The following is an 11,890-nucleotide window of genomic DNA, read 5'->3' on the forward strand; positions in this document are numbered from 1 at the left end:
GTTGGTGACATTTGTTTAGGCTCAAATATTATTACGAAGGCTCTGGATGAGGACAGGAAGTGGAAGTGATTCAGTCTTGCCTAAAGGTTCAAGTATCTGTTAATTTGTCCTTATCTGTGGCACATTTTCCTCCACCTGGCTCCGGGGGAGCGAGCAATGTTTTCTATGACTCTTTCCTCAGTTACTCATGGGATGGATTCTGGTTTCTCCATCCCAGGCCTTTAAGCAGATAAAATAAGCTATTTTACCCAGCTCCAATCCTCCATCTCTCTGCAAATACTGACAGAGCATGGAGGAGTGTAGATGAATCATAACCTGTGGATTCTTCAGCATAACGTAGGTAGTGGGCAGTGCAACAAACACACTGGAGTGGCTTTGACCCTGGGTGTCAGGGAGAGAAGAGCATTTTGATCGAAATTACATTTAGATCATGTGTCAAAATTTTGAAATTAACATTCTCTTAACTGTAAACAGCTTTAGTAGACAACGGTAGCAGCAGTGACAACACCAGCATGCAGAGCTCCCTGTGTGCTAGGCACTGTATTGAGCATTGGTAGGTGCTTTAATTCAAGGCTTCTTACATTTTTTTTTTTTTAAAGATTTATTTATTTTAGTTATATGAGTACACTGTTGCTATCTTCAGACACCAGAAGAGGGCGTCAGATCCCATTACAGATGGTTGTGAGCCACCATGTGGTTGCTGGGAATTGAACTCAGGACCTCTGGAAGAGTAGTCGGGTGCTCTTAACCACTGAGCCATTTCTCCAGCCCGGCTTCTTACATCTTTTTTTTTTTTTTTTTTTTTGGTTCTTTTTTTCGGAGCTGGGGACTGAACCCAGGGCCTTGTGCTTCCTAGCGCTCTACCACTGAGCTAAATCCCCAACCCCGGCTTCTTACATTTTAAGAAGGAAAATATTGTAAGAAATTTAAATGACTCACGTACATGCACACGTACACATATATAACAAAATTACCATAAGAGAGAATTGCTACTTGAAATATACTCTATACATTTCTGCCCATTTCTTTATATTGGAAGAAAACAGGAGCCATTGTAAATAATGACATGCCCATACGCAGGCGATGACAGATGTACATATTTAATCTTTTCAGAATGTGAAATAAATGGTGATGGGCTTTGATTGTTGCCTCTTCTTGCATAGCAACCCAGTAGGTTAAGGTATTAGTAAGTACTGAAAAACTCATGTGATAGAGGACAGCATGGTGGTGTGCATCATTAATCCCAGCACTCTGGAGGCAGTGGCAGAGGCAAGTGAATCTGAGTTTTGGGCTAGTCTGGTTTACATAGTGAATTCTAGTCCAGCCATTGCTTCTGTCTCAACAGGACAAAGGAAACAAAACCAAAATCAGGTAGCAAAAAAGATGAAATTAGATATAATCAGAGAGTGTCCTGATTCAGAAAATTCCCGTTTTGTAAATTTACCAATTTAAAAACTATTACCTGGGGCTGGAGACATGACTTAGCAGTTAAGGGCACCTCTTCTAAAGTACCTGCATTTGATCTTAGAACTCACTTAATGGTTCATAACTATCTGGTAACTTCAGTTCCTAGGACATTGGATACCTTGTGGCCTCAGGAGGAACCAGGTATGTAAGTGACACACAGACATACATTCAAACAAAACCACCCATGCACATAAAAAATGTATTTAAAAACCACATATAATACATAGTTAAAAAATTTTTGACCTCATTAGTCTTTTCATCCAAGTCTACCTATTTAAAGTCTTTTTGTGCCTGAAATCTTTTTTCTGATTTCCTTTTTTAAAAAGTTATTTTTAATATTTTTTATGTGAATGTTTTTGCCTACATGTGTAGGTGTACCCTGTATGTAAAGTGCCTGACAAGGCCAGCAAAGAATGTAGAACCTCTCGAACTAGAGTTACAGATGCCTGTGAGCTGCTGTGCTCACAGGTGCTGGGAACTGAACCTGAGTCCTTCTGGAAAACTCTCCAGTACTCAAGTGATGAGTCATCTCTCCAGCCTCCCTGGTCTTCTCTTATGCGAATACTTCTAGGGCTTGGTGTCCTCCTTCAAGGAAGCTTTTCCCTTCTCAGGTCTCCCTCCCAACTTGCTGCCCCCTCTTTCTTTCTACTAGAATACTACGCTTTTCCTTTCAGAGGCCCATTTTCCTGCAAAGTTGTACAGGTTTTAATATATGCCCTGAGCTGGAGAGATGGCTCAGTGGTTAAGAGCTCCGACTGCTCTTCCAGAGTTCCTGAGTTCAATTCTCGGCAACCACATGGTGGCTCACAACCATCTGTAATGGTATCTGAAACCTTCTTCTGGTGTGTCTGAAGACAGCTACAGTGTACTCACGATACAGTGTACTCACATAGGTAAAATAAATAAAAAATCTTACCATATGCCCTACAGGCTACAGGAGCCTTGGGTGATCCTATGATTCTGCAGAGGGCTCTGGTCTTTAGAGTCTAAGGATCTGTCTTACCTCTGGGATTCATTAGCTTGAGACTTGTATAACCCAACTGTCTGGGCATCAGTGTTCCCATATATGAAACAAAAGGCCAACACATCTTCAAGTTCTTTCCTAATTTTATCCTGGGTGTGATATTGTTTGATGATCTTGCTTGTTTATCCTTGGGGCCAGTTTACCCCAACAATGAGCTAATTCTTTCCTCCCCTTAGGCCCACAGTGCATGTTCTGAGGAGCAGCCCTGGAAGCTACTGCGATAATGGAACAGTGGAGTAGATAGTCCATTATAACTCATCTGTGATTCTTCTCAAATTTAAGTGACTACAGGTAGGTTAAGGGGCTTAACAAGGCTGGGAAGGTGAATCAGGCCTAAAGTTTGTAAGTTGGACAGCAGGGTTTATGCTTCATGTTATTCAATACACTTCACAGAAGAGCTATCTGTGGGAAAAGATTGAAAGTCAGACAGTTTGTTAGGATGTGAGGTAAGTCTCTTGACTCCTGTTCCTTTTTTTTGTTTGTTTGTTTTTGTTTATGCCTGTAGCTATAACTGACAATAGAAAAGTATTAGTCTATACTCAGAAGACCTCCCAGCTAATCTATTTTTTGCCTCAGAACATCTATTTGAATTACCTCAGACATTTGAACTTGTTGGGTTAAGAGACTTTTCTCCCCTTTTGTTCTTAAATGTTTGCTTCGGGATGGAGATGATCTTTCACTCAGTTCCCTGAGAGGAGGGAGCTGAGAGAGTGGACACCACCGTTTTTTTCTATCTGATCATGCAAGTATAGTACAGCTATTTAAATCTGCTGGCATGTAGTGTTCTGTTTGTTCTAAAACACAGTTCCAATTTTTTCTTTTCACCCTTCAGTTTTATCCACTTTTCTTTTGTTATTTCTTTTATTGTTGTTTTGATATAAGATCTCACTATGTAGTTCTGTCTGGCTCAAAATTGCAGTATTCACGCCTTTGTCTCTTAAGTGCTAGAATCTCACTAACTTGTTCCTTATTTATTCCTTACTTATTTTTGAGATGGACAGGGTCTCATTATATAGCTCTGGCTGGCCTGGAACTTGTTTGCAGACCAGACTGGCCTTGAACTCAAAGATCCATTTCTTCTGCTTCTAGAATCCTGGGATTAAAAGCCTGTGCTAGTATGTTGCACCCACTTTGATTTGTTTGAACATTTATTTGTAGCTGGGCAGTGATGATGCACGCCTTTAATCCTAGCATTTAGGAGGCAGAGGCAAGTGGATCTCTGAGTTTGAGGCCAGGCTGGTCTACCGAGTAAATTCCAGAACCATCAAAAAAGAAAATCCATATTTATTTGTATATGTACATGTTTGTGTGTGTGTGAATATATGTTCCAGTGTTTACAGAGGCTAAAGTGTTAGATTTCCTGTAGCTGGAGTTACAGATTTTTTTTTAGGATTTTATTTATTTATTCTATATAAGTACACTGTAGCTGTCCTCACACACACCAGAAGAGGGCATCAATCAGGTCTTACTACAGATGGTTGTGAACCACCATGTGGTTTCTGGGATTTGAACTCAGGACCTCTGGAAGAGCAGTTAGTGCTCTTAATTGCTGAGACATCTCTCCAGCCTAAGTTACAGATTTTATAAGCCTTTCAGAGTGGGTACTGGATCTAAATTCTGCTTCTCTGATAGAGCAACAGTGTTTTTAAATAATGAGCCATTTCTCCCTTATTTCATTTTTATTTAGTTTTTTCTTTTTTCCGGAGCTGAGGACAGAAACCAGGGCCTTGCTCTTACTAGGCAAGCACTCTACCACTGAACTAAATCTCCAACCCCCCATAACATTCATGTACACATATCCCATACACAAATTAAAATTACTCTTTTGGGCTGGAGAGATTGCTCAGCGGTTAAGAGCACCCGACTACTCTTCTAGAGATCCTGAGTTCAATTCCCAGCAACCACATGGTGACTCACAACCATCTGTAAAGGGATCTGATGCCCTCTTCTGGTGTATCTGAAGACAGCTACAGTGTACTTATATATAAAAAATGAATAAATCTTAAAATTACTCTTTTTTTTTCTTCTTTTTTTTTTTCTTTTTTTGGAGCTGGGGACCGAACCCAGGGCCTTGTGCTTGCTAGGCAAGCGCTCTACCACTGAGCTAAATCCCCAACCCCAAAATTATTCTTAAACTTAAAAAAAAAAAAAACCTTTTATTATGTGTATCTGTGTGTATCTGTGTGGATTTGTGCACACTAGTGCAGTGCCCACAGAGGTGGCCAGAAGAATAAGTTGTTGGAGTCCCAGGAGCTGAAGTTGTATACTAATTGATGTTGGTTGCTAGGACTCGAACTCAGGTCCTCTCTAAGTTCTGAACCACTGAACCATCTCTCTACTATCTAAAATTTTAAAATTTATTATTATTTCTGTTTGTATATGAATGTGTCTTGTTTGTATGTATCCCACATGTGTGTGTAGTACTTGGCAAAAGACAGAAGGATGTGTTGGATCTCCTGGAACTGGAGTTATAGGAGGCTGTGAGCTGCCCATTGTGGTTGCTGGGAACTGAACTTGGTTCTCTACATGAGCCCAAAGTGCTCTCTCTTTTTTTTTTTTTTCTTTTTTCCGGAGCTGGGGACCGAACCCAGGGCCTTGCGCTTGGTAGGCAAGCGCTCTACCACTGAGCTAAATCCCCAACCCCTCTCTTTTTTTTTTTTTAAGACTTATTTATTGGGGTTGGGGATTTAGCTCAGTGGTAGAACGCTTGCCTAGAAAGCGCAAGGCCCTGGGTTCGGTCCCCAGCTTCCAAAAAAAAAAAAAAAATTTATTTATTAAATGTATATGAGTACACTGTAGCTATCTTCAGACACACCAGAAGAGGGCATCAGGTCCTATTAGAAATGGTTGTTAAGTACTCTTAACCACTGATCCATTTCTCTAGCCTCTCTTTTGTATTTTTTTAGACAGGGTCTCATTGTGTAGACTAGGCTGATTTTGAACTCAGAGATCTGCCCGCCTCTGCCTCTGGAGTGCTAAAATTAAAGGTATATGCTTCCACATCTGGCAAAATAAACAAATAAATAAAACATTAATAAGGGCTGGAAAGATGGCTCCTGACTGCCCTGTCACCAATGGGCATCGTGCAGCTGCCTATAATTCTATTTCTAGGGGATCTGACACCCATATCTGATGTCTGGGGACACTAATATACACATTGTACTTGAACATACACATAAACATGAATAAAATGATTATAGTAAGCTGGGGCATGTAGCTCAGTGGTAGAGTTCTTTCCTCATGTGTCAAGGCCCTGGGTTTGAATCCTACCACTCTGCACTCCACCCACAAAGAAAATGTGAACTGAGAAAGCATAGCTTAGAAATATGTCCTGCCTACATTGCAGATTGTAGCAGTTTGGCCTCATGTCCAGGTGACCTGTTTTCTGTTAGGAGGTCATATGCTAATATCATACGGAGGTTAGCATGGTTACATTCTTGCCCCAAGATCTCCCAGTAAGGCGTGTGGATGGGAGTATGGAGGAAATATGAGAATATAATATAGTAGAAAAGATAAAAAGGAAGGGAAGGAAAATGCTGAAAGAATAAGGCAGAGAAAAGAGTGTGACTGGTAGGACTCATCAGTCCTCTAGCTATATGCATGGGCACCAAGGGCAGGAACTGGCAGGACCACTTCTGGGTTGGTGAGGGGCGGGAGAGAGAAAAACTGCTTTTTTTAATGTGTATGGATAGTTTGCTTGCATGTATGTGACTAGATACATGTCTGGTGTCTGGAGGGCAGAAGGCATTGGGTCGCCTGGAACTAGAGTTAAGAAGGTTGTGAGCTGCTATATGGATGTTGGGAACCCAGATCCTTGGGAAGAGCAGCCAGTGCTTTTAACCGCTGAGCCACCTCTCCAACCATCAATTATCTATTTCCCTTAACAAGTGGGGATTTTTTTTTGTACCAGCTGGAGATAAGATTTCTGTGCCAATAATTTCTATACTAGCCTAAATTCATTTGGTTTATCAGGAAAAATAGGTTACAAAAGTCATAGATGAGGACTGGGATTGAGATGTATACCTTTATTTTCAGGATATGGGAGACTGAGGCAGGCGGATCATGAATTTGAGGCTTATCTAGGGTATAGTTTGAAACCTTGTCTCAGAAAAATAAGGGGAAAAAAATCACAGAAAAGAATTTTTTTTTTTTTTTTTTGGTTCTTTTTTTCGGAGCTGGGGACTGAACCCAGGGCCTTGCGCTTCCTAGGCAAGCGCTCTACCACTGAGCTAAATCCCCAACCCCAGAATTTTTTTAAAGATCCATTTATTATATGTGAGCACACTGTAGCTGTCTTCAGACACACCAGAAGAGGGCATCAGATCCCATTACAGATGGTTGTGAGCCACCATGTGGTTGCTGGGATTTGAACTCAGGACCTCTAGAAGAGCAGTCGGTGCTCTTAACCGCTGAGCCATCTCTCCAGCCCCACAGGAAATATTTTAACTTAAAATTGATTATATTTGGTCAGTATATAATCACTGATTGATATGCCTTTAACACTGGGATCTAAGAAAGAATGAAGCCAGGCTGGAGAGATGGCTCAGCCGTTAAAGGCCAGGGTCACAACCAAAAATATAAGAAAGAATGAAGCCAAGTGGTAGTGACCCACCCCTATAGTCTAGTGGGAAGCTGAGGCGAGGATTCCTATAAGATCTTTTCACAAACCACATACTACCTGTTCTTTTTCCATCCCTACCCACTCCCCTAAGAGAGATTTTTGCCTTTGCTTTCCAATTTTTTTTTTTTTCCCCCGGAGCTGGGGACCGAACCCAGGGCCTTGCACTTGCTAGGCAAGCGCTCTACCACTGAGCTAAATCCCCAACCCCCCCCCCCTTTTTTTTTAAATGTAAAGAGCACACTGTAGTTGTCTTCAGACATACTAGAAGAGGGCATCAGATCCCGTAACAGATGGTTGTGAGCCACCATGTAGTTGCTGGGAATTAAACTCAGGACCTCTGGAAGAAGTCTTAACTGCTGAGCCATCTCTCTCTAGTCCCCTGATTTCCAAATTATTAATGTTCCAGAGAAAGAGACAGACAAGTGACCCAGGACAGCATGTTAAGTCTTAGAATCTAAAATAACAGAGGGTGCAGAGAAGAAAAAGCCTTCCTTTAGCTTTGGAAGGAGTCTGAGAAGGATAAGGATGGTATTTGGAGTCTCACCAGTAAAGTGGGTAGTAGGGAGAGTGGCACTGGGTAGCAAAACAAAGGCAGAGGGAGCACGGTCACTCCAAGGTTGTGGCCATCTCAGGAAGGAATGGAGGATGTTTGTGTTACTAATTTTTAGTGGCTATTTTTCTGCTGTGTCAGAAGTATGGAGTATTTATTTATTTTAAGCCAGGTAAAGACCCTGGTTGGCTTCAGACTATGTAATGGAGGATGGCCTTGAACTGCTGATTGTCCTTTACTTCCTGAGTACTAGGATTATATGCACACGTGCCATACCCAATTTATGTGGTTCTGGGATGGAACTCAGGGATTTGTGCACATTAGTAAGCACTTGATTAACTGAGCCATATCTCCAACCCTGGGTTCTTAACAGTTTAGCTATCCTTGCCAGAATATAGCAAGTGAAAGTTTATTTTGTAGCAGTACTTACTAACAAGGTAAAGATGCTTGAGATGCTTTATTTTGACACAAGGATTTTTTTTTTTTTTTTTTTTTTTTGTGTAGCTCTGAATGGCCTGGAACTTGATATGTAGGCCAGGTTGGCCTATGAGCTCACAGACCTTTGTCCTGAGTCCTGGAATTGAAGATGTGTACCACCATGCTGGACTTGCTTTATGGATTCGAGACATGGTCTCAGTGTGAATTCCATGTTGGCATCACCGTGTAGTACATGCTGGCCTGGAACGTGCCATGTAGCTCATAGTGATCTTGAATGCTTAGTCCTTCTACTGTAGCCTTTGAGTGCTGGGATGTAGGTGTCTTTGTCTTCATGTTAATATGTGTACCACATGTGTCTGGTGTCCAAGGAGGTCAGAAGAGTGATTTTCCTCTAGAACTGAAGTTAGAGATGGTGGTGAATTACCATATGGGTTTGAACCAAAGTCCTGTGTAAGAGCAAATGCTGTTACACCGAGGAACTGTCAAGGTTTGTTTTTAAGGAAGAATGTGTAAGTTTAGGTCTTCATGTAGTTGGCTAGGACATTTGAGTGAGAAAGTTGGGAAAGGAATTAAAGAGAAATTTCTACACTTTATTCAGAACAATAGAAATATGTTTCAATATGTTTCTCGGGCTGGAGAGATGGCTCAGTAGTTAAGAGCACCGACTGCTCTTCCAGAGGTCCTGAGTTCAATTCCCAGCAACCACATGGTGGCTCACAACCATCTGTAATGGCATCTGATGCCCTCTTCTGGTGTGTCTGAAGACAGCAATATTGTATACATATACATAAAATAAAGAAATCTTTAAAAAAAAAAAGAAATATGTTTCTCTAGGTCATTTCTCTGATCTTGCCTACTGAGCACACAAGTCAGACATTGTCAGAGACTTGTTTTAGAGACAGCTACTTCAACCAGGCGAAGCATTAGTTCAACTTTATTCATTGTTAAAAATCTTTTGTCTCTAGGACTGCAGAGATAGCTCACAGTTAAGGGCACTGGGTTCAATTCCCAGCACCCACGTGGCACTTTATGGTCTGTAACTCCAGTCCCAGATCTGAAGCCTCTGACTTCCAGTGTCTAAGTGTGAAATTCTGATTTGTTATATACTGCACATGAAACTTCACAGGACAGTTTTCACCTTATTTGTAGTGTATCTGCTTCAGACTCTCCAACCACGTATCAGATGTGACCTTCCAACTTGTGCCAGCATGTTAACTTTCATGTTTTTTGAGCTAGGCTCTCACTGTAGCACAGGTTGAATTTGTACTCATTGTGATCTCACCATGTTCTTCTTGTCCCAATTCCTTGATTTCTTGTTTTGGTTTTTCAAGACAGGGTTTGTCTGTATAGTCCGGGGTATCATAAAACTTACTCTGTAGATTAGGCTGGCCTGAGAGCTGCCTGCCTCTGCCTCCTGAGTGCTGGGATTAAAGGTGTGTGCCATCACCTCCTGACCCAGTTCTTTTATTAATCACTTTTTTTTTTTTTCCGGAGCTGGGGACAGAACCCAGGGCCTTGTGCTTGCTAGGCAAGCGCTCTACCACTGAGCTAAATCCCCAACCCCATTAATCACCTTTCTTTCTTCTGTTTTGTTCATTCATTTACTGAGACAAAGTCTCACGTTATATGTATACACCAGGCTGGCCTCAAACTGTGGCTCTTCCTGCTTCTGCTTTCCTAATTACAGGGATTACAGGTGGGAAGTCATAATCTTTACAAAACTTTGTCCCTTTGCCCACCTCTGTCCAGTGGGCCTGTCTCCTTTCATGTTACGTACACCCTGCTATCCTCTCTTGTTTCTCCTATCCTGACCTTTCTAAGAGCTTTTTCAAAGATCCTATTATTAGGGCTGAGGAGACAGCCCAGTAAGCAGAGGCCTGGGGTTTGGATCCCTAGAAGAACATTTAACTCCAGAGCAAGGGGTATGGTAGCTATTCTGTATTCTAAGGGCAAGGGAGGTAGAGATGGGATCCTTGGGGCAAGCTGGCTAGATAGACTAGCTAAATTGGGCAGAAAGAGACCCAGTTCAGAAAATAATGTGTAAGGAAGGCTTTTCTTAAAGGCAGGATCTTACTGTGTAGTCCTAGTTAGCTTGGAATTCAATACACTGACCAGACTGGCCTCAAACTCACAGAGCTTTATATGCCTATGTCTCTCTCTTTTTTTTTTTTTGGCTTTTAAATGAGTTGGTTTAATTCAAAGTGATAAGAATTCAGAGTACAACGAGGATGGAGCAGCAGGCTCTAGGTTCACTTTAAATTCACAGCTGAGGTAGGAATTGCTGAACACGAGAGACAACGAGACATCGCGTTACTCAGTTTATTGTTTTTTTTTTTTTCAGTTATACTTTTCTTTTCAGTTTATTGGTTTTTTTACAAAAGTTCATTACAGTGTACAACAACAGGCTCCAGGATAACACTTCATTCTAGTTGTAGTGGCAAAGATGTTACGGCAGGGAATCCAGATGTTTGACAGGTTACAGGATAACACTTCATTCTGCATAGGAATGGAAGAGGAGGGTCACCATCACCTCAGATGTGAGAACAGCTTACTTTTTGCCAGATTTCTTAATTCCACCTGTAGCCAGGGGACCCTTCCCCGCGGCCTTGGCTTTTAGCTCCTCAAATTTCTTCTGTTTCTCCTTTTGTTTCTGCTTGAAAGCCTTATCTTCCTCGTCCATCTCCTTGGCCTGCTTCTTGGGCTGTTTCAGGGGCTTCTTTTTGCCACCTTCGAGGCCCGACACGGCGCCTCCTGCCCCTTCACCAGACCCTCATGCCTATGTCTCTTGAGTGATGGGATTAAAGGTGTGTGCCACTATGCCTCTTGAAGAAAATACTTAATGTCACCCTCTGGTCTCTACATTCAAGAATACACGCACATATGTACTCACATTCAAATATATACACTCCTGTTATTGGGTGTTAGGTCCCTGAATTCCATTGCTAGCATGAAAAAATAAATCTAATTTTCAGTGTACTTTGTCTTCTCATCCTTTCTCCCCCTCCCAGGCACAGAGCTACATAGGCCTAGCTGGGGTCTTACTCACTGTGTAGACCAAGTTGACCTGAACTCAGAAAGACCTACCAATTCTACCTCCAAGTGCTGGGATTAAAGTTATAGACCACTATACCTAGCCATACTCTTTTTCTTTTGGACTCAAGGTCTTTTTTTTTTTCCTTAAGATTTATTTATTTAATTTATAGGAGTACATTGTCCCTGTCTTCAGATACACCAGAAGAGGGCATCTGATCCCATTACAGATGGTTGTGAGCCACCATGTGGCAACTGAACTCAAGACCTCTGAAAGAGCAGTCAGTGCCCTTAACAACTGAGTCATTTCTCCAGTCCTCAAGATCTTACTCTAACGCCCAGATGGGTCTCAAACTGATGAGTTTAAGTGATCTTTCTATCTGAGCCTTGAATGTAGCTAAAGTATAGTTGTGTGCCAACATGCCTAGCTCGACATGGGCACCTTCCGTCACAGCCATCTCCTCCATCCCGGCCTCTCCTCAGCTCTAGACAGTTTTGTAATAGTTATGGTGTTTACTTACTTGTTGCTGTAGTCTTGTCTCTCTGAGTGTCCGTTTCTATGCCTATGGCAAATGAGACTCTGGTGGTGAATGATGAATATATACGTTTTGAGAACAGGAAAATAAAAAGATGGTAGAAATGTGTTAGAAAAGGGGTTGGGGATTTAGCTCAGTGGTAGAGTGCTTGCCTAGCAAGCAGAAGGCCCTGGGTTCGGTCCCCAGCTCCGAAAAAAAAAAAGAAAAAAGAAAAAAAAAAAAGA

At 41.7% G+C, this 11,890-nt stretch overlaps 1 protein-coding gene across 1 annotated transcript; it reads right to left on the bottom strand.

The window, feature by feature from the left end:
- Positions 1–7,327: 7,327 nt before the first annotated feature.
- Tma7l1 (translation machinery associated 7 homolog like 1) lies at positions 7,328–11,597 on the bottom strand. Its single transcript, XM_039109070.2, has 2 exons — positions 11,573–11,597; positions 7,328–10,869 (listed from the first exon to the last, which is right to left on the bottom strand). The coding sequence occupies exons 1-2, from the start codon at positions 11,595–11,597 to the stop codon at positions 10,649–10,651; spliced, it is 246 nt and encodes an 81-aa protein (XP_038964998.1). The 3' UTR covers positions 7,328–10,648.
- Positions 11,598–11,890: the final 293 nt, after the last annotated feature.

Source organism: Rattus norvegicus, chromosome 4 (assembly GCF_036323735.1).
Source record: "Rattus norvegicus strain BN/NHsdMcwi chromosome 4, GRCr8, whole genome shotgun sequence".
Taxonomy (NCBI): domain Eukaryota; kingdom Metazoa; phylum Chordata; class Mammalia; order Rodentia; family Muridae; genus Rattus; species Rattus norvegicus.